Source organism: Scyliorhinus canicula, chromosome 2 (assembly GCF_902713615.1).
Source record: "Scyliorhinus canicula chromosome 2, sScyCan1.1, whole genome shotgun sequence".
NCBI lineage: Eukaryota > Metazoa > Chordata > Chondrichthyes > Carcharhiniformes > Scyliorhinidae > Scyliorhinus > Scyliorhinus canicula.
The window spans coordinates 16,140,627-16,164,507 of NC_052147.1; the positions used below are offsets into that span (position 1 = coordinate 16,140,627).

Here is a 23,881-nt window from a genome sequence, read left to right on the forward strand (position 1 = left end):
AATCCTTGTTCACTCTCTCAGAAGGGCGCAGTCTTGTTTCTGTTGCCATTTCGCCAAATATCAGGTTGTCTTGATGAACCTGATGTCGACGTGTGGAAAATGTCAGGAGCAAATTAATGGAGTCCAGTGAAAGAGTACACCTCATTCACACATTCCAAAAGAGAACTCAGCCTTTGATTGAAGGGAAGCCATTGACTCTGGTGATGCATTAGTGTGCGCTTTCGAGCTGAAAGAACTCAACAGATATCAACCAGGATAAACCCAACTGTTGTTCCTGATGAGGAGGGAGTAATGAATGGTGAAACAGATATTCGTTATTAATTGGACCCAGTATGGCTCTGTACTTGTGTTTGTCATGTCTGAGTGTCAGACATGTGGGCTGATAAGAGTCAGGGTGCGATATTAGATTTTGATGAAATCGGATTTCTGTTTTCAAAAGTCACATTTAATTTTCAGAAGATTTTTGACTTTCACAAAATAAACCAGTGTGATTGTAGATTTATAATGGGACCCAGGCCTTTTTATTTTACAAAGCAGTTATAATGGACCAAGTATAATCCAAGAGGTAGCCTTTATGACACAGCTACATTAACATCAAACAGCTAATTACGGCATAATTGGATACTGAGAGAGAATGACCCAGGGCATAGTTTGCTTAGCAACAGCAAATGGCCTATTTTCGTATCATTGGCTTATCCACACTTGCCCTAGACCAGCTATTTACATTTGTACAAAGTTGTTTCCCAACCTCCCCACCCCCTGCCTTCTTTTCATTCCACTTTGGCATGTTCTGCTCTCCCTGCTTCTGTTCAGCCATCCGAATCGAGGAGACGCGGCCACAGTGATTTTTCCCATACCACCATCCCCCGGGCCAGCTCAGCAGAGTGAGATGGCAACTTCAGCGTTTTCCTCAATCCCACCTCCCTCCCACAGTAAAGTGCTCTGCGTCTGCCGAGGCATCTCACACGGCTTGCTCAGTCTAGAACCGAGGAGACTCTGACAGACTTGGGATTTGGCTACTGTTACCACTCAAAGCCTGCAGTGTAGAGGTGTGAAGCAAGCATTCTTAAACCTCCTCATGACCAGGCAGCACCCATTCCCCACATCCAAAATGGCCAGACAATGAATAATACACACAATTCACTCAATTAATAGGGCGATAAAATTGGATAATCAAACAGCTGAAGGACCATGATTCCAAGATCTTCACGTTCAGCAGTCTGGAGTTCAACACTATACATGTCCTGGTTTCGACAGGTAAGCGATGAGCGCTACAATGACCCCAACGTAAACTCCTGTTCCGATGGTGATGGAGAGAGCTGCTAGGAATAGGGCTCTTCGTGATGCCGAGGTCGCACGCTGATAGTCTCCTTTTGCAATAGCTTTGCTCGTCTGTAAATTAAGAAGTCATTTGTTACCACCAAAATTAATCATTCCATTCAGCCTCGCCCACGCTGACTGAGTGTGTGTCAGCCAGCCAGGAAACAAAAAAATAGACATTTGAAGGATTGAACAGCAGCCAAACATGGCTAATGGCATCTCACACTACCCTTGGCACGAACATTCCATCACATTGCCATTCATGCAATCATTCCAAGTACACATTTTGCCATTAACACTGTTACTGCAACCCCTCACTGCCAATTCCACTTACTCTTAACTGACAGCCATTCAAAGGACTTGAAGTTGGTCCAATTCAGGCAGCTCCCGCCCTGCCCCCTGATCCTGCCTCCCTAACAGCTCCCCCCCCCCCCCCCTCACCCCCCACCACCACCAATGGTGTCAATGGACAGGGAGAAGAACTAATTTATCTGCTCACTATTTTTGTGTGCACTTAATGGTTCCCTCCCAACATTGGATAAATGGTAAGCCTTTTTGCAGAAACTGCAGCCACAACAGCGTTGGACCCCCATTTCCACAGCGGGTCAGCCTCTGGCCTGAAAGAGGCGGATGTGTCGTTTGCTGATTTAATGGAATTGGTGTCAGGCAGGCTTTGACCATTAAGCATTTGGGGCGGGGAGGGCTTTTGCCTGGTCTCCGCAGATTCAAGGCAACTGTTTCATTTTTCCAATAAGGTATGCGGGCTGGGCCATTGCAAATCACCCCAGCACCCAACGACCCAGCACTTTGCGCATCCCCTGGTGCAGTCTCGGGCAGGTGTGCGTAAGCTCTCCTTCAGGGTGTCACTGTGAAGGCTGAATTGAATGAGCACCAACTAGTGCCAGGAAAAAAAATAAAGGTAGCTAGTGAAGCAGCCCATCACCAGACTCTGACAACTGTTATGTTGTCGGTATATTCGAGGAAGCGTTTTCATGGTGTAATCCTCGCTGGTCTCAATATTGCTGCATTGCCTTCAAGAAGGAGAAGCCACCTTCGAGCCCAGTGAATCACCCGTGTCACTGCACATTAACAGTCCCTATGCTGCATCGTCATTGCAGTTTCTCCTGGGGTGCATACATATTGGAGTGACTCCAGCACTGAGCACCTTCCATTGTTGCTGTTTGAGTAGAGACGCCACTGTAACAGCCAATGAGGGTGCAGGAAGGGTGGGACTTATGACAGGACAAACAGCAGAGCCTATTTTACAGCCGTCTATTTAAACAGCCGATGTGCATTACAACAAAGGAAGTACTGCAAACATAAATTATGGGTGAAACTGCAGCAAAGTTTCCCAATAAAAGTAAGATGATCACTCCAGCAAAATGCAGTGAGTGGAGGATAGTTAGATAATACAAATTATGTGCACAAATAAATCCCAGTCAGGTACAAGAGCAGATGGAAACATAAAAAATGGGAGCAGGAGTAGGCCATTTGGCCCTTTGAGCCTGCTCCACCATTCAGCATGATCTAGCTCAATGCCATACTCCTGCACGCTCCCCATACTCCTTGACATCCTTCGAGCCTGAGAAGTCTATCCATTTCCTTCTTAAATATATTCAGTAGTTTGGCCTCCACAGTGTTCAGTAGGAGTACAGTAAACCATCCCATCATCTCAATTCTGGCCAGGATGGTGGTATCACTATTTGCAGCTTTCTCCCCCCCCCCATCCATACCGACAGCAGTCAGACATGGTCCCTGTGGTGAATGTGCAACCACTATAATTCACACTGTGTATCACTGTGTCCCTGTGGGCTCCGTCTGTGAGCCGTTGCGCGGCTCTGCCCACAGGGGGAGATGAGGAGCATGTACAGGGCTCCGCCCTCGGCTCCACCCCCTTCAGGAAGTACAAGTGCTGCGGTCCTGCGAGTCCGCCTTCAGTTCAGCATAGTCGCAGGCAGGCTCAGTTGTAAGCCGATTAAAGCCACAGTTTACTCCAACTCGTGTCTCTGGTTGAATTGATGGTCGCATCAGTCCCTTTTAAACCTTTCACGTAATTATCATTTATTTAATTACCAAATCACAAAGGCAAGATGCCAGTAACTATCCTGGAGATTAACCTAATAACCTGCTTTCTTTCTAAAGCAGTGACATAAACCGTTGCCAGGTTACATGCAATGCCACCTCGGCACCTCCTGCCAACATGAACATGGCAGCAAAATAAAATTGCAATGATGAAGTTTCCGAAGAAACGAAGTATCTTCTGAATGAACATTAAGCAGGTTTGTTTTCTCTGTTATAGTAACAACTAGGACCATTACAGCATAATTGAATGAGATTGTTAATGATTTTCTCACCATCTGTCACAATGTGTAACAACAATGAAGTCTATAATAGAGCTATCAGCTCTCCACGTTTCAGAATATATTGAAGTTGACTCAACCCATTCTTTGCCCAAATAGACAATTACCCAGTTCATGGAAATAAGGACTGGAGCAAATGGAATTCATTTCTGTATTTACTGGAAAAGCACTGGTGAGTTGACTGCTGAGAGATCGATTCAATGCTCTTGCTCAACACTGACATGGAGATATGATGCAGTTCTTATGGAACACACACAATATGCTCACATACCTAAAGGCAGAAAGTCATAGTTGGCCAGATTGAACACTGTTGACTGGAATCTTAGCACAGGATAGCAATCAGCTCAACTTGACTCATTTCGGAAGGCTATTTTTAAAAGGTAATTTCTCCTTCTCTGAGCCCAGGAAAGGGTGGACAACATATTCTCAGCCGTCTGCCAATGGCACTGCCCATGGCCGTTGAGGTGACAGCCGAGGTTGATGGTTATTTAGATATTCGTTCTGATGTTGGCCGAGTACCTCACCACACGGCAGAGCTGAGACTACTAGGTGTCAGACTAGAATCATAGAACCCCTTCAGTGCAGAAGGAGGCCATTCGGCCCTTCGAGTCTGTTCAATCTTGGCTCTTCTAAACGAAGCTCAGAAATGTTCTGCTCACCAATACAAATGATTGACCAAAACAAAATGAGAGAATGAGTTTTCTTTATACAACCAATAGATCCATTGAGGATAGATTTGGGAATATTGCGGTGATGGTGAAAGATACCACTTGAGCACTTCAAACCAACCCACTATGAAAACTCAGCGCTTTCACAACAATATGGCAAGTCCTTATAATAGGACCCATCACAGAAAACCTTGAATGCAAAGAACAAAGAACAATACAGCACAGGAACAGGCCCTTCGGCCCTCCAAGCCTGTACTGGTCATGATACCAACCTTTGCCAAAACCTTCAGCACTTCCTTGTGCCGTATCCCTCTAGACCCATCCTATCCATGTATTTATCAAGATGCCTTTTGAATGCCGTTAATGTATCTGCTTCCACAACCTCACCTGGCAACGCATTCCAGGCACTCACCACCCTCTGGGTAAAAAAACTGCCTTGCACATCATCTCTAAACTTTGCCCCACGGACCTTAAACCTATGCCCCCTGATGATTTACCCCTCCACCTTGGGAAAGAATGCCTGTCCATCCACTCTATCCATGCCCCTCATAATTGTGCAAATCTCTATCAGGTCACCCCTCAACCTCCGTCTTTCTAATGAAAACAGTCTGTCTTTTCAGCCTCTCCACATAGCTAACACCCTTCTAGACCAGGCAACATCCTGGTAAACCTCCTCTGCACCATCTCTAAAGCCTCCACATCCTTCTGGTAGTGTGGCGACTAGAATTGTGTGCAATATTCCAAGTGCGGCCGTACCAAGGTTCTATACAACTGTAGCATGACTTACCACATTTATACTTGATGCCCCGTCCAATGAAGGCAAGCATTCCGTATGCTTTCTTGACTACCTTGTCCACTTGTGTTGCCACCTTCAAAGATCTGCACGCCTAAATCTCTCTGACTTTCTAGATCCTAAGAGTTTTACCATTTATGGTATATTTCCCCTCTGTTAGACCTACCAAAATGCATTACGTCTCATTTGTTCAGATTAAACTCCATTTGCCATTTCCCTGCCCAAGTCTCCAACCTAGCTGTGTTCTGCTGTATCTTCTGACAATCCTTAACACTATCTGCCACTCCACCAACCTTGAATCGTGAACTTACTAATCAGACCAGCTACATTTCCTTCCAAATCGTTTAGATATCCGACAAACAACAGAGGCCCCAGCACTGATCCCGGTGGAACACCACTAGTCACAAACTTCCATTCAGAAAAACACCCTTCTACTACTACACTTTGCCTTCTGTGGCCGAGCCAGTTCTGTTCCACCTTATCACCTCACCTCTGATCCCGTGTGACTTCATCTTTTGTACCAGTCTGCCATGAGGCACCTTGTCAAAGGCTTTACTGAAGTCCATGTAAACAACATCCACCGCCCTCCCCTCATCGATCATCTTTGTCACCTCCTCAAAAAACCCGATCAAGTTAGCGAGGCACGACTTCCCCTTCACAAAACCATATTGGAAGCCGACTGACCTAACATATCCATTCCATAGGTTTCTTACAGAATTAGTTAGGAAGTCTTGGAGTTCTGTGAAGGAAAATAGTGAGCTGCGAGGGGTATTTTTAAGAGGCCATAATGTTGGTGAACTATTGGAAAATGGCAGGTTGACTACCCAGTGTGCACTGCAGGCATGGGAGGTGGCTACCTTTCAGCAATGTGCACCTCACACGATTTCCACCCTGGGTTTTAACTGAGAGTCCAACAGTGTAGATTGGGAAAATAGTGATCGTCTGCAATGGGAAGATCAGAAGCATCCATTGTAAAGTGTGAAGTGCTGAAGTTTGGGAGGATTGACATGAATACAAATGTATGAGGGGTAGGAGCAGGATAGGCCATATGGCACCTTGAGCCTGCTCCATCAGAACATGTCTAATCTTGGGTTTCAACTCCACTTTCTTGCCCACTCCCCAGCTCCCTGGATTCCCCTGAGAGATGAAAAATCTCTCAATCCCAGCCTTAAAAATACTCGATGATGGAGCATCCACAACCCTCCGGGGTGGAGAATTTCAAAGATTCACAAGCCATTGGATGAAGAAATCTCTCCTAATTTTGGTCCTGAATGATCGGCCCCTTATCCTGACGTTGCTCCTGCAGGTCCTAGATATCCCAGCCAGGGAAACACCTTGTTGTCTCTCCTTTCAAGCCCCTCGTGGGTTTTAATGGGATCGCCTCTCATTCTTCCAAACTCCAGAGAATTTAAACTCAATTTGCTCAGCCTATCATCGCAGGACAACCCTTTCATGCCAGGGATCAATCCGATGTCCCATCGCTGTACAGCCATCAAACAAAGACAGTGCACCATGAGTTATTTGATGCTGAAAAGTCCAGGTGAACCTTGGATTGCACGGAGGCACAAATCCTAAAAGATGGGAGGACAAGTTAATAAGGTGGTAAAAACTCAAATGGGTGACTCGGGTTTATAAATAGAGGCCAAGAAAACAAAAGTAAAGAAATCATGACAGAACTTTATAAACCCCCCATTGGGCTTTAGCTATTGGTATTCAGCTAGAGCATTGCGGACAATACCGGACATCACACTGAGGGAAAGATAGAGAAGAATAGGTCCAGAGAAGCTTTACTAGGATGTTACTCAGGATGAGGAACGTCTGTTATGATGAGAGGTTGGAAAAGCTGGGATTGCTGTCCTTGCATAACAGGAAGTTATAAAGAGAAGTTTCCAAGGTGATGAGAGGCTCTAATAGAGTAAATCGCGAAAAAACTGTTGCCTTTGGTGAATGTGTCAATAATTCGTGGCCTTAGCTTTGAAATCATTGACAAAACATCGAGAATGTAGAAGAGGCGAAATGTTTATACCCAGGGAGTTGTCAGGATCGGGATCACTACCTGAAAAAGTGGTGGGAGATCATACCATAATTAATTACAAGAGGGAAAGGTAGACGGGAAATTCCGATGATACGGACATACAAATGAGGATGTTGTGCTTCATTTATACAGAGCATTGGTGGGCCCACAACTCAATTATCGTGTGGCAGTTTTGGTCTCATTAAGGATGGATATAAATGCATTGAGAGGTGGCTCAGAGGAAGTTTCCTGGATTGATACCTGGAATGAACGGGTTGTCTTATGAGGGAAGGTTGGACAGACTGGGCTTGTTTCCAATGGATTTTAGAAGAATGAGGGGTGACGATTAAAGTATGCAAGATCCTGAATGGTCCTGACAAGGTAGATGTGGAAAGAATGTTCCTCTTGTGGGTGAGCCCAGAACTCGAAGGGGCACGGTTTTAAAATGAGGGGTCATCCTTACAGAACACAGATGAGGAGAATTTTTCTCTCTCAGTGGATTGTGTGACCATGGCAATCTTTGCCTCAGAAGGCCGTGGTGGCAAGGTAAATGAATGTTTCAAAAGGTAGATGTGGTTTGATTCTCGATGGGCAAGGGAATCAAAGGTTATCAGGGGAAGATGGGAATGCAAGCAGATCAGCAATGTTCTTACTGAATGGCAGAGCAGGCTCGAATGGTCTGCTTCTGCTCCTATGTCATATGCTCATATGTTCGGACTGAAAGCTGGGCTGTGGAACTAGGCATGGCTGCTCTGTCATAGAGCTAGCACACCAACATGATGGGCCAAATGGTCTCCTTCCATACTGTATGAATATTGAAAACCTTCAGGTTTTAGTCAGCCCACTTGGCGCGTCAGTTTGGGGGGGAAACGATGGCAAAACTACGTCAAGAGAAACCTGGAGCAATTATATGGGCAAAGGTGAATAAAGAAAAACCCTAAAAGGAATCAGGAATGGGAAGTCAGTAGTGCTCTTGAACAGGGAACTTACCATCAATGAAACTATGGATGGAAGCGAGCCAAATTTGTGGCGGGGGCATCATTATAAGAAATGAACTAGTGTTAGGGTCTAAAGGTGCCAGTTAGCTGCTGGTACAAAGAGATTCTGTTGTATTTTAGGTTATAATTGTGGCGTGAGAGTGTTTATCTGCTTTGTTCAGATGGTGGGTTTGCTGGTCCTGGACTGGTTGAAAAATAAGAGACCAAATTGGTGAGCTGTGGCTGGCTTATTAATTCCACCAAGCATGCATCACTATCCGTAAAACAAATACGGGGGCAGCACGGTGGCGCAGTGGTTAGCACTGCAGTCTCACGCCGTCAAGGTCCCAGGTTCGGTCCCGGCTCTGGGTCACTGTCCGTGTGGAGTTTGCACATTCTCCCCAGTGTTTGCGTGGGTTTTGCCCCCACAGCACAAAGATGTGCAGGGTAGGTGGCTTGAACAGGCTAAATTGCCCCTTAATTGGAAATAATGAATTGGGTACTCTAAAAAATTTTTTTTAAAGTACGGACTCACTTGTTGAATATTAATTGGAAGAAAAGCAGCAAGTCAGTCAGCACCTGTGGAGAGAACTGGATGGTTAACATTTTGGGTTGGGTACCTTCAAGTGTGAAAGGGTTCACACCTGAAGACTTCTTGTTTTGCCAAACAGATGCTGACTAACCTGTTGTGTGTTTCTTTAGCGCTCCCTGCCTTTGTTTCTTGCTACTGTGATTCCCTACAGAGAGCTTAAAGGCTGTAAGACGTCTCCTGCAACGATGAAACTCCGAAGGAGCGTTAGATCAATAATTCATTCATGTTCCACATTCAGCAATTCAAAACAAACCTCTCAGCTGTTGTGACAGACTCTCAATGAGACTTGGCTCCTTGTGTCGTTGGTCATGTGACCATGTCGGATGAGTATTCAGTCTGCTCTCTCCGACAACCCAATCTAATTCATACCGATACCTGGCCAAGAGAGGCAGGCAGAATTATATTGAATTGTAATAGTTATGGACTGCGCAATTGCATAAATGACCTTTTTATTTCATCAACCTTGTCCGAGGGATCTTCAGTGAAGAATTCACTGTAAATTTTAATTTGCTCAACTTCCTTTTTAAAATATAGAATGGTGTCACCTTGGGTCAGCAGCTACCACTCCTATTTCTGGATCTAGCAGTAATGTGTTTCAATGTATAGTTCAAATTGACATTCCAGTGCAACGCGGAGGGAGTACAGTACTGCATTGCTGGAGGCTTGGCCATTTCCACGAGATGTTAAAACGGGTTGCAGTGGTTTCATGTGGTAATCTTATCTCCTGCTACTGTTTTTCTGAAAGTGTCCTCTACCACTCGATAGCACACACACACATTGGCCTCAGTTATATCTGCCTTTTTATGGCCGATGTGGAACATGGAACACTCCATGCTCCAGTCCTATTCAGGCCCTTTCCCAGAACTCTTTCTCCATTATATTCCCTATATCGGTGCTGCTGCATGCTCTCGCCTGGACTTGGAAACATTTATCGATCTTGTTTCCACCCCTCTCTCACCTTCACATGGTCACATTTCCCTTCTCCTCCTTGACCTCTCGGTCTCCAGTTCTGATGATAGACTGATCACCAATATTCATTCCCACAGCTACCTTGACTACAGCTCCTCACACCCCGCTCCCTGTAAGGACTCCATCCCATTATCCCAGTATTGCATCTCTGCTGCACTGTTCCAATGATGCCACCTTCGAAAACAATGCTTCTGACATGTCTTCCTTCTTCCTCAAAGGACGTGCCCACCCCGCAACTCCACCCCCCCCCCCCGCCCAATTGTGGTTGACAAGGCTCTCAACCATGTCTGACCTATCTCCCGCACCTCTGCCCTCACCCTTCTCCTCCTCTTAGAACAATGACCCTGTTGTGTTAATCACCCTGGGGTTAACACGGACTGCAACTGGATGCAGTTGTACTTGAAAGTATACTCCAAACTTTGATGTTAGTTCAATACGTTTCATTGAACTTGTTAAGCAGTGCACATAGTTCGCTGTGGATTTGACACTCTACTAATCTAAGCGTGCTTACTATAATTAACTAGACCAGACTAGCTCTGAGCCACGTGTAGAAGTTGCTAACTGATGTATACACCCTGACTGTCACTCTAGTTATCACCAGTGGAAAGAGGCAGAGTGTTGATGCCTCGTGTGTTTTATAGTGGGAGACCACCTTCTAATGTTCTGCCTGGTGATTGGTTGTGTTCTGTCCTGTGTGTTGATTGGCTGTACTGGGTGTCTGTCACTGCCTGTCTGTATCTCATTATGTGCATGAGTGCATATCATGACAGACCCCACCAGCATCTGCATTCAAAAAATCATTCTCTGCCATTTCTGCCAATTCCAGCGCGATGCCACCGCTGAGCACAGTTTCCCCTCACCTACCCCTGTCAGCATTTTGCAGCGACCACTCCCCCTGCAACACACTGGCTCACTCCTCCATCCTCCCCAACCCTTCACCCCGACCCCCCCCACCTCCCACGGCACCTTCCAATCCAATTGTGGGAGGGTCAACGCCTGCCCTTTTTACCACCTCCCTCCTCCCTTCCCACTGGTCCAAACACTCCTTTCGGGTCCAGCAGAGGTTCACTTGCACCTTCTCCAATTTGACCTCCTGTAGTTGCTGCTCCCAATGTGGTCTCCTCTGCATTGGGGATACTAAGCGCAGACTGGGTGTCTGCTTTGCGTAACACCTCTGCTCTGACTGCAAGCATGACGACAACCTTCCAGTTGCTTGCCATTTCAATTCTCATCTGCACATGCCCTCCCTCAGCCTGTTGTAATGCTTCAGTGATGCCCAACGCAAACTGGAAGAACTATACCTTATCTTCTAATTAGGTACGTTACAGCTTTGTGGACTTAATGTCGAGTTTAACAATCTTAGACTGTGAACTTTCCCCTCCATCTGCACTCCCCTTTCATTTACTGTCATTTGCTCCTCTGTCTTGACCTAACACAAGGCTCCCCCCACAATCCCCCCCCCCCCCCACCCCCCCCCCCCCCACCCACATGGCTACCACCGTCCCTTGTTGTTCGTTCTTCTCCCACTGAGCATTGACCTCTGCTATCCCATTTTGTGAAAAAATATTCCAATTAAGGGGTAATTTAGCGGGACCAATTCTCCTAGCCTGCACATCTTTGTGTTGTCTTTGAGACGCACGCAGTCACGGTGTGCAAACTCCACACGGACAGTGACCCGAGGCCGGGATTGAACTCGGGTCCTCGGTGCTAACCACTGCACCACCGTGCCGCCCCAGCTCTCCTATTAACCCATCTGCTGTCCTAATTTTGCCACTATTAACACTCTTCAGACCCTACTGGCACCATTAACAGTCCCTTTATCTCCCATCCATGACATCTGTGTCCTTACCTCTGCCTCACCCCTGTCTTCTAGTATGTAATTCGTCACATTTCTATCTCGCTTCAGTTCTGTGGAAGGATCACATGGACTCGAAACGTTAACAGCGTTTCTCTCTCCACGGGTGCTGCCAGACTGGCTGAGTTTCTGCAGTAAATTAGTTTTTATTCCATTCTTCCCCTGTATCCTCCAGCAAGCTAGAACTGGAATGTGCTTCAGGCACAAAGAATGATTGATTCAATACAAATCGTGCTCGCGTGGCAAGTCGGACTGAGCTGTTACACAATTATCAAGGTTTCAGCTTACATCTGTTGGTTTCTGTGCAAAGAAACTATTCTCCGGATTTCCTTCTACCCAAAGATCAGCCAAGATTGAAGCTGGAGATTCTGGGATCCATTGCTGAATTCCTGATGGATTTATACTGCATCAATTCTTCCATGTTTTATTCTATTGAGTAACCTCACATTGAGAAGCCCAAAGGGCAGGTGGTGTTGGAAGCTGTCACACTCTGCAGTCAGGAAAATCTTCCCACACGCATTGCACATATCAATAGCGCAAAGGCGCACACTTAAAGGGTCACAGGATTCAACAGACATGTTTGCAAAATACCTTCTCATTTGATGAGATTGACAAAGAAACAGGTCACAATTGCTGAGCTGCACAAGTGACCACAATGGTGCATTTTGGTGAGATTTGTGTGGTAAATCTGCTTGGTAAAGGAACAGAAGTAGCACATGGTGCTTCAATAAGACCCTGCATGGCCCTTCAAACTATATAGATCATTATAAATAAACTCAGTTTCTGTCAAAGGACTGAAAGGTTAATGACAGTCAGACATCAGCGTTTAATAAAAGGTTCTGACTAGGCCAAATGTAGAAAGGCGGTTTATTATAATGCAGTGAAATGCTGTGGGCGAGATTCTCCCAAAACGGGAGAAATCGTAAAGCTGCCGTAAAACCCGGGCGGGTTTTACGGCAGCGCGCCCCTTCCCGACCGGGGACCGATTCTGGTCCCCGGTCGGGGCTAGCAGCCCGACGCCGTAGGCTCCGGCAAGACGGGCTTAACGAAAATCGTTAAGCCCGCTTGCCGGAGTTAGCGCCGGATGACGCGTCATATGACGTCAGCCGCGCATGCGCAGTTTGGAAGACTCCAACCCGCGCATGCGCGGGTGACGTAATCGCGTTTTGCGCGAAACCCGCGCATGCGCGAGCCGGGTTGCCCCTCAGCCGCCCCGCGAATGGATACTGCGGGGCGGCGGAAGGACAAGTAGTGCGCGGGCATCGGGCCCGCTGCCCGCGATCGGTGGGCACCAATCGCGGGCCCATGGCACCCTTGGCACGGCCGTGGTACTGCCGTGCCAATCGGTGCCATGGTTATAAAAAGCGAGTTGGTGACGCCGTTTTTACAAACGGCAAGACCAGGTGGGCGAAATTCTCCGCCCCCCACGACGGGTGGGAGAATAGCGGGAGGGCCTTCCCGACATTTTTGCCGCCCTCCCGCTATTCTCCCCCCCCCCCGCCGAAGTCCCGACCCGAATCGCTGCCGCCGTTTTTTTACGGCCGGCATCGATTCTCAGCTGTTAGATGGGCCGAAGTCCCAGCCCTTTCCGCCGTTTTTACGAACGGCAAACACACCTGGTCTTGCCGTTCGTAAAAACGGCGTCACTAACTCGCTATTAATAACCATGGCACCGATTGGCACGGCCGTACCACGGCCGTGCCAAGGGTGCCATGGGCCCGCGATCGGTGGGCACCGATCGCGGGCAGCGGGCCCGCTGCCCGCGCACTACTTGTCCTTCTGCCGCCCCGCAGTATCCATTCGCGGGGCGGCTGAGGGGCAACCCGGCCCGCGCATGCGCGGGTTTCGCGCAAAAACGCGATGACGTCACCCGCGCATGCGCGGGTTGGAGTCTTCCAAACTGCGCATCTGTATATCAGAGCAGGTCACGTTATGGCTGCTGAAATGATATAGGATTGTTCCAGACTGGAGACGCATCATCTGTCCTGTCAGTAATTGGCACTTGCAACAAAAAGCAGGTAATTGTCCTGTTCTCCAGCAACAATGGGCCTTTCCTTCATGGCCATTCAATCAACAATTAAAGTAGCGTAGAGGGGAACCTTTTGTAAAGCTAGACAAGAGGAAATCTTGTGCCCCATCTACTGACGGTTCATCAGTAGATCTCTCTGTGCACTTCGTGGCATATGAACTCTTCTATAAAGTGGGTGGTAGATCGGCCAATGGGAGCGGCATGGCGGGAGCTTAAATCCCACAGCTCCAACCCCGGGCTGGTACCTCTATGGGTTCTCAGGCTTGGACACGAGTGTTGTAAGCCACACTAGTGGCCTTTTTCGTCACCTCGATAAAGGAATTTGTTGTTGGAAGACCAGACGGCAAAGTTATCACACTGGCGACGAGGAGAAGGAAAACACCGTTTTTCCGAACGAACCTCAGAGTTGAAAATGAGCGGCTTCTCTGGTAAGAAACAAAATGCCTCTGTTCCGTAAGCTCACACCCTATGATGTTAACAGATAAGATTGGGCCCAAAACACGGAGTGCGGGCTGGTTCACCCCAGTGGGCTAGACAGCTGCTTTGTGATACAGAACAAGGCCAGCAGTGCGGGTTCAATTCCCGTACCAGCTGAGAATTCTGAATTCTCCCTCTGTGTACCCGAACAGGTGCCAGAGTGTGGCGACTAAGGGCTTTTCACAGTAACTTCATTGCAGTGTTAATGTGAGTCTACTTGTGACAATAAAAAGATTATTATTATTTCTTCCGGGTTAATCACATTATGGGAGATGAGAAACAGGAAGTGATTCTGCTGGTAGCATGACGGGTCCTGACATTATGTGTGACAGAAAGCCTGACCTACCCAGATGCCCCGACTTGAGAACCTTTGACGAGCTGGTAGACCTAGTGTAAATCACTATGACTTAAAGCCCTCTATCATCCTCGCGAGATACAGCTTTAACAAGGGAGGGGAAACCCCAGGGGAGCCTGTCACCAACATTTTGACCAGATTGCGGAAACTGGCAGAACATTGTGAATTCGGCTCAGCCCTGACTGAGATGTTGTGAGACAGATTGGTGTGTGGAATAGACAACGTCACATCTCAAAAAGAATTATTAGCAAAGCCCAATCTGGATCGATGAAAAGCCATTGAGATAGCTCCATTGCTGGAGAATGCAGAAAAATAATGTGCTCGTCAGTGTACGTCATATTCCAATGGATCATGGAGAACATACTCTAAAGGTTACCTAAAATGGTAATGTACTTGGATGACGATCTGGTCACAGGGACTTCAGAACAAGAGCACCTGGCAAACCTGGAAGGCGTTTTGCGGCAATGTTTGAAAGCAGGGGTACATCAGAAAAGGGCATTTTGCAAGCGAGCAAGGTGACCTCAGTAGCCAACCGGTGAATAAAAAAGGGCTACAACCATTGGAGGACAAGATGAGGGTCATCAGCGAAGCACCAGCTCCAAGAAAAAACATGGAATTGAAATCCTCCCTGGGACAGGTCAGTTATTATGGGAAGTTTATCCTGCATTTAGCCTCCTTGCTGCCTCTGCTACACATGCTACTGCGAAAGTACCGGAAATGGCCTTGGGAGGCGCCAGAGGTGGAGGCCTTCAAGAAGGTAAACTGACAGCTGCTGTTGTCCAATTTATTGGCCCAGTTTGACCCTCAAAAGAAACTCACCCTGACATGTGATCCTTCCCCTTACGGGGTTTAGGGGTACTCTCAAACTACTGGGAAGACAGATCAGGAAGGCCCATCGCCGAGGCATCCAGGACTCTCTCGGATATCGAGCGGAGGCATTCTCAAATCGAGAAGGAAAGCTTGGCAGTGGTGTTTGGTGCAAAAAAATGTCACCAGTACGTCTATGGCAGGAGTTTTGTAATAGTGACCGACCACAAGCCTTTATTGGGACTTAATAAGGAGGAGGAGGCAATCCCCTCTGTTGTCTCCACTTGAACACAGTGTTGGGTCCTGTTATTTGCAGCTTAGAAATATGTCTTACAATATCATCCAGGAAGTAATGCTGATGCCTTGAATCGCCACCCACCGCCCACAAGCCCGGCTCCCTTGCCAGTGTTGGAGGAAGAGGTCACGTTGACCCTAAATTCTTTACAGACATTACCAGCGTTTGCAAAGCAAATCAAGGCTTGGACGCAAAAGGACCCAAAACTGTCAAACTTGATGCCCATGATCCTGAATGGCCGAGTCTGAGGACAACCCTCCAACGACTTGAAACCTTATCCAACCAAGAAAGGTGACCACAGTGTTGAGAATGATATAATTCTTTGGGGGTCCTGGGTAGTTATTCCCTGCCCAGTGCAGTGCCCAATTCTACTGGAGCTACATGATAACCATCTTGCACTCTCTAAAATGAAAATGCTTTCCAGGAGAGATGTCTGGTGGCCCGGTCATGGCTCAGACATCACGGACCAGTGGTGTGACTCAAGCCAGGGAAATTAGAAGCTCCCTCCTTCAGCCTCCCTACACCCATGGCAGTACTTGGCAGGTGTGTGCATGTGGCCTTTTCTGGGTTCTATGTTTTTGGTCCAGGTAGATGCACACTCCACTTGGTTGGAGGGACACCACATCGGCTCTACAGTCTTCCAACGCTCCCATGGCATGCCAGAAGACCTGGTTTCCAACAATGACACTGCCTTCACTAGTGGAGAGTTCCAGGGCTTCATGCAATGCAATGGCATCAGACAAATTAAAACAGCACCATATTACCCGTTGTCAAATGGGCGGCAGAAAAGGCTGCACACCCTTTAAAATTGACATGAAAAAGCAACCGGTATCAACCATAGAGACCAAATTGCCCCGTTTTTTATTCGATTTTCGGAGCACTCCTCAGATGACAACAAGAATCTCCCCAGCAGAACTGTTAACGGGATGGGCGACTTCATATGAGATGAAGTCTACTATTCCCAAACTTGGCGGGGAGGGCGGAGTCCGAACAGGAAACCCAAAAAATAAATTATGACTCTGTGAGGTCCGAATGGGTATTCAAGACAGGTGATCTGGTTTATGTGAGGAAATTCGGAGTAGGATCCAGCTGGGTTCCTGGAGTCATATTGGGGAAAACAGGACAAAGTGAAGGTCTTAGATAAGACCATAAGACATAGGAGCAGAATCAGGCCACTCGGCCCATCGAGTCTGCTGCGCCGTTCTATCATGGCTGATATTTTCTCATCCCCATTCTCCTGCCTTCTCCCCATAACCCCTGATCCTCTTATTAATCAGGTCTTGAGGAAACACCTGGAGGACCTCAGAAGTAGGGTGTCCGTCCCCGTACAGGCCTCACCACTGGCCAGAGAGGTGGCTGCCACTAGTGCAAGGCAACCACCTGAAGAGAACCCTGATAAGGAGAACTCAGGTTCCGAGATGGAAGCAGAATAATCGGGCGTTCCACCTGTAGCCGACACCGAGGAGCCCACAAAGGTAACTCTTCAGCACTCCCTCCGGGAGTGAAGGTCTAAAAGTCAGTTCACATCGCCAGATCCAGGTCCACTCTCGATGGACCTCAGGCCGATTGCGAAGAATCATTATAGAATCCTAGAATCCCTAAGTGCAGAAGAAGGCCATTCAGCCCATTGAGCCTGCACCCGTCCTCGGAAAGAACATCCCACTCTCCCACCCTATCCCCAGAACCCCACCCAACTTATACGTCCTTGGACACAAAGGGGCAATTTAGCATGGCCAATCCTTCTAACCTGCACAACTTTGGACTGTGGGAGGAAACCGGAGCGCCCGGAGGAAACCCACGCAGATCTCCTTGTGAGTTTCGTGGGATACAAACTCCCCTATTAAGCGGGCGGTAGCTCACCCAATATTTAAACCCCGCTGCTCCAACACAGACTGGTACCTCTGTAGGTCCTCGGGATTGGCCACAAGTGTTGTAAACCACGACAGCGACCTTTCCCGTTTCTGCGATAAAGAGATTTGATATTGGAAGACGGGACTTGGCGAAGGTATTACACAATCTAGGAGAATATTTTTGCTGGCACAATACCCCACAGGCCAGGGTCCGTTACCTTGTAGACAGAAAGAAATATATTTTGCTTGGGTAAGGTGCCAGAGGTGAGATCTTGTGGCACAGTGGATGCCTCTGAATTAGATGAGCATTTGAAACGAGTTTGCTTGATTGCCAGGAGACATTCAGATCTTAAAGTGATAGTCCGTTCCTGGCTCATGCTGCTATATTTTTTTCCGGAACGAGAAGGACGAGGAAGGGGACAAGAGGCCGTGGGGTGGATGGCGAGGGTGGAGGGTGGGGAAGAGAAGGTTCAAGGCTTGACTGGAGAATACTATGCACAGGACCTTTCTGGAGGAACGAAGTTTCGAATGGAGGGAAAGCAAGAAAAGAAAGAAGGAGAAGAAAGAGTGAGTGGAGAAAAGGAAATGGGAAAGGAAAGGCAAAAAAGCGGAAGGAAGGAGGAGAACAGAGAATAGGAAGAACAAATGAATGGAAGAAAAAAGAAAGAAGGGAAAGAATAAGGGAGAAAGGAAAGAAAAAAAGAAAGAAGGGACCGAAAAGGAGTGAAAGGAAGGAAAAAAAGAAGAGAGAGCAAGGGAAAGAACAGAAAGAAGGCAGAGAAATGAGTGGAAAGAAAGAAGGAAAGAAAAAAAGCAAAGGAGATGAAGGGAAAGACAGAAAGGAAAGAGGTGAAAAATGAAAGGAAAGAAAAGGAAGGAAAAAGGAATGTGAGGGAAAAGCAGAGAGAATGTGAATTTTATTTCAAACCTCTCACAACCACATGACATCCCAATGCTTCACAGCAATGAAGTGCTTTTGACATACAGTTGCTGTTGTAACACAGGCAAAGACTGATGGGAAACAGGTGAAGCAAGTGAGTCAAAATCAATTTACGCTGACTGCTCCCTCAACACCTGGCCGCAATCCAGGCCGCAAGCTCTGCTCTGGCCTTTTGGCCTTGTTACAATTCTATAATAATTATATTTCAAGTGGCCTTCAACCTGGATGTTCCCATGGGCACAGATGTCGATAGATTGGCCACAACACAGGATTGACTTTGGGAGTCACAGTCTATTTATGGAGGCCACGCTGTGTCGGCCGAGGTTAAACGTTGTCCATTCCTCTTGACGGCTGCGGAATGAAATTAGGCTGTGGGGAGATTAAAAGACAACCATTCCCCAAACCAAATTATTTTCCCCTTGGGCAGTAGGATGACATTTGAACGCAGACCCTGAACCATCGGAGCGTGAGTCTGTGAAAAATGACAGGCTCTATTACACCAGTATGAAAAATGAAAGAATTCCTCAAGGCCTTACCACTCCTCTGGCTGGATGTAAACATTATTGTAATCTTCTATTAGTTTATCTCCCTTGAAACATGCGCCTCCGTTTAGGATTTTGTTTTAATTATCTGCTTACATTTCTGAAGATTGAAAGGTCTCCATGGGCCAGGCTTCACCGAGCCACATCTGTTGTGAATGAAGTGAGTTATCCACCTAATGAGTTTTCTGCAGCCAGTCATGAATGATATTAATGACACATAACAGCCCGTCTTTTACGTTCAAGTGAGTGGTTTTCGCTAAGACAGGGACTGTTGGTTGGGGGAAAGAAGCAAATCAAGCTCCATACCTATTCGTAGTCATTCATCACCAAGCAAATTGCCGGGAAGGAGAGAAAATACTTTGAAAGGTGGCCAGAATATTTCAAGTAAGCATCAGTGATGGAGCTGCTTGCTTTTAAGTGAAGGAGTGAGAAAATATTATTTCACCCGTGTGTTGTGCCAGCCACTGGGAAAGTTGATGACAACAGAGAGATTGTTGGTGGTGGAAGAGGCAGGTGAAATTCGGTGAAAGTTGATTTCAAAAATGAAAGAAGCGAATGTCGTGGTGTCATGGTTCTGAAAACATGATCAAACTGCTGAGGTTAGCCAATGTCTTGAGGGAACCCATGTCACTGTGGATTCAGATCCAAAACAAGATCAAAGGGGTGAATTTTCTCCCTCCTTGCAATCACACTCCCCTCCCCCTTCTCCTAATCTCTCTCTCTTTCTCTATCTCTCTCTCTTTCTCCAGACCGTGAATTGATAAATGTACTTGACCAAATTCCTGAGCGCCAATCGTGACTCGCGCTTTTTAAAATGCCCCCCCCCCCGAGAAAAGTGACAGGTGGAACAGCAGAATTCCTTGCTATGGATCAATTCTACTACCTGGGAACATTTCAATAATCTTTATTGTCACAAGTAGGTTTACATTAATATTGCAATGAAGTTACTGTGAAAATCCCCTAGTCGCCACATTCCGGCACCTGTTCAGGTTCAAGGAGGGAGAATTCAGACTGTCCAAATTACCTAACAGCACGTCTTTTGGGACTTGTGGGAGGAAACCGGAGCACCCGGAGGGAACCCATGCAGACACGGGAAGATCGTTCAGACTCTGCACAGATAGTGACCCAAGCCGGGAATCGAACCTGGGACCCTGGCGCTGTGAAGAAACAGTGCTAACCACTGTGCTACCGTGCTGCCCATTAACAGATAGTAAATGCTGAAAAAAAAAACAAAATTCTCCCTTTGAAAACGTCAAGGAAAGACTCAGGGTGCCAAAGTTCAATATCCCCGACAATGCTGCATCTGGAGACAATTTGTACCTGCACGGGAGGGTATTATAAAATCCTGCACCCAGCCAACTGTATGATGTGGGAGTCGAATCTGTACCCAGCAGATGGAGGAGTCCTCCAGGGGACCAAAACGCTTCGATACTGAATATCAATCATTAAAGCAGCGACAGATTTACTTTTAGCGATTTCTACGACAACCTCAGAATTATCAAAAACTTTCCTAGCGAATTGCTTCAATTGAGTAAGAAAATGAAGAGAAGTTAAGAAAAAAAGGTAAAGCATTAATGGGACTGAGATTTGGTTTCAGTTCCTCCACTGACAACGTCAGGAAGTCTTGCTGGTGAAAAAGTGGATTTTCTAACCAGTGTTATTCTAACCACCAGGTTAACCTGTTTAAGGGTTAACATTAAGTGGGAAATTTCAAGCCAAGTCAATTGCTTATTTTTAAATTTGTGTTCAGCAGCCAGATATTTAGGGGACAACACAAGGGGTGAAATTCTCCGACCCCCAGCAAGGTCGGGGAATCGCCTGGGGGCGCCTAAAATCCTGCCCCCGCCGTGGCAGAAATTCTCCGCCACCCGGGAAGTGGCGGCGGCGGAATCTCGCCACTCCGATCGGAGAGGCCCCTGCGGCGATTCTTCGGCCCGGATGCTGGGAGGCCTCTCCCGCTGCCAAGGTTTAAACCACCTCTGTAACGGCGGGCTCAGCGGCGCCGGTCTTCTGGTGGCAACCGCTCTGGCACGGGGCTGGCCCCCAAAGGTGGGGAGAATTCCCCACCTTTGGGGAGGCCCGACCCCCGAGTAGTTGGTGCCACTCCCCTACTCCGGGACCCTCCGTCACGCCGGGTAGGGGGAGAATGCCGCCCCTTGTTAGTAACAGCCACTTAGTGCTGACATTAAAGTTGTCAAAGGAGGTACAAGTTGACCTCTCCCTCTATTATGGAGCCTCACTTTACTCTCCATTTTCAGGTCAAGTCTACTTGCTGTGTTTACACCGTCTATGTTCCAGTAGCTGCTCCTTTGCCCAAAGATCAGTAAATGACAGCATGTCCATGGTTAGAAATATCATTTAGGCTCAAATGCGGGCAGCACAGGTCGGAGGTTAGTTCCCCATTGTGTTTCACCCTGATCTTCTCTAGATAGCAGAATGGTGTGTGTAAAATAAATCAACGTATTATTTAGCTTTTTTTTAGTGGACAATCCCTTCTGAACTATGTAACTGTTTCTTTGTTTCTTTTGTATTAATTAATGTAGACCAGTTATGATGGAACCCTGTGCGTAGGGTCTGTCTCATGGTGGTAACGTGGAACATCGAGGTCTAAGAAGAACCCAGACCAAAGATTTGTCAGGAACCGGACTGTGGGCATGATGGGTAATTTAGTTAAGTGAAAACCTTGCTAGAATCAGTAAGTTCTGCAAAATGGCTGAAGCTGTGGCAGGGCGGGTACCAGGGAAGATGAACAGACTGAGGTTTGTTCGGGGGAAATAAATGTGCCGCCTTCTCCCATCTCACGAGATTGACAGTGGTGTTGGAGATAACAAAATTAGCCAAGCTGGCTGTGCCACCTCAAGTGTGATCTTCAAAGGGGGTCTCGCCAGGATATATCTGGAGAGAGTTTGGAGATGAGTGATGATGCAATTAAAATCCAATGAAAGGAACTAAAAGCAGACTTTCTCCGGCACAATGGTTAGCACGGCTGCCTCACAGTGTAAGGACCCGGGTTCGATTCCGATCTTGGGTGACTGTCTGTGTAGAGTTTGAACATTCTCCCTGTGTCTGCGTGGGTTTCCTCTGGGTGCTCCGGTTTCCTCCCACAGTCCAAAGATGTGCAGGTTGGGTGGATTGGCCGTGCTAAATTGTCCCATAAAGGTTAGGCATGGTGGTTACGGGGATAGGGTGAGGGCGGGAGGCGTGGGCATAGGCCGGGTGCTGTTTCAGAGGGTCAGTACAGCCTCGATGGGCTGAATGGCCCTCTTCTGCACTGTAGGGATTCTAGGATTCTACGATATGGCACAGGGATATATAGGAAATAAAGTATAAAGAGTCCAGAGGATCATCAAGTGCTTATGGCAATTTGCTCCATCGCTCAGAAGGTGTGCTTAGAATTATTGATCGGGTTGACCACCCAGATGGACCCTGGCTCACAGGGAAACACAGAAAACGGTATTCTCTTTTTTTTTCTTAAAATTTCTTTTTCTTTTTAGTGTACCCAATTCATTTTTTGTTCCAATTAAGGGCCAATTTACCATGTTCAATCCACCTACTTTACACATCTTTGGGTTGTGGGGGCAAAACCCACGTGAACACGGGGAGAATGTGCAAACTCCAAACGGACCATGACCCAGAGCCAGAACCGAACCTGGGATCTCAGCGAAGCAAACGGTATTCTCGTCGGTATGTGCTATTGCGCATTGGTTTAATGACGGTGTATCGCCATGATAGCACAGTGGTTAGCGTCTCACAGCGCCAGGGACTCGCTTTCGATTCCCGGCTTGGGTCACTGTGTGTGCGGAGTCTGCACGTTCTCCCCGTGTCTGCGTGGGTTTCCTCCGGGTGCTCCGGTTTCCTCCCACAAGTCCCAAGAGACGCGCTGTTAGTCAAGTTGGACATTCTGAATTCTAACTGTGTGTACCCGAATAGGTGCCGTAGTGTGGGGGCGAGGGGCTTTTCACAGTAACTTCATTGCAGTGTTAATGTGAGCCTACTTGTGACAGTAAAGATTATTATTGTTATTAGGTAAGTTGCTGTGTGCTGTTATTCAGAATAGTGCAAAAAGTACATTTAGACCGGGTAAAGGGTCTTACACTCAGTTCAGCCGGTGCTGTTCTACAGCTGGACTCTGCTGGTTTAGCTCTCTCAGCTAAATCGCTGGCTTATAAAGCAGACCAAGCAGGCCAGCAGCACGGTTCGATTCCCGTACCAGCCTCCCCGGACAGGCGCCGGAATGTGGCGACTAGGGGCTTTTCACAGTAACTTCATTGAAGCCTACTCGTGACAATAAGCGATTTTCATTTCATTTCATTTCATTGTCAGGTCAATAGGTATTGGTGTCCAAGGAGATCTCCCAGTAATGCAACAGGTACTAATGAAGTGGAGGTCTGCCGCAGCAGTAGCAATACACATATCCGATCTGCCTGTTGCTTTCAGTACACAGGTCAATGGAAAATATCTCCCGCACAGAAAGTTGGGGGTAATGGGAGGGGGGGTGAAAGTGATGAATTGTGACCTTTACACACTCCCAGAATCTCCTCCTCAAAACTTTCTCCTCACATTTATGAAATTTCCCTAATAATTGAGCTGAATTTTACAGGTGTTGATCCTGAGCTGAGAAGCTGATGCTTAATATGATGGTTAAAGATCCCACCGGACTGGCTATTAAGCGCAAAAGATGGCCCTGTTGTCTTAGCCAACGTTGCTTGCCACCAGACCCTGTTCTCCCCAAGGCCTATATGAAATGAGGCTTCACATTACACTATTCTGATTAAATAGGTTTATGGCCCTCATCACTTGCAGAGTATGCGATAAACATTTCACTGAGGGCTACAGAGCAGCTCCACAGGGCAGACTAGGCAATATTAATTGGTCTCGATGTGTCTGGCACTGGCCTGAAAATGTTTTAATGGGAAGTTTTTGCTGATTAAAGTACAAATGTTTCTCTGAGGGATTGCGAGCAGACTCAATGGGCCCTCATGTCACCGTGACAAATTTATTTCATGCTTTCCATGGCACTTGTCTGTAATTATGTTTA

General features: G+C 47.2%; 1 protein-coding gene across 1 annotated transcript in view; it reads right to left on the minus strand.

Moving 5' to 3' along the window:
- Positions 1 to 427: 427 nt before the first annotated feature.
- The window catches only part of syndig1l (synapse differentiation inducing 1-like), a 107,275-nt gene continuing 83,821 nt past the window's right edge, over positions 428 to 23,881 (minus strand). The window contains exon 3 of the mRNA XM_038774145.1: positions 428 to 1,392. Within this exon, the coding sequence (XP_038630073.1) occupies positions 1,234 to 1,392 (159 nt within the window). The 3' untranslated portion in view covers positions 428 to 1,233. The remainder of the gene's footprint in view (positions 1,393 to 23,881) is intronic.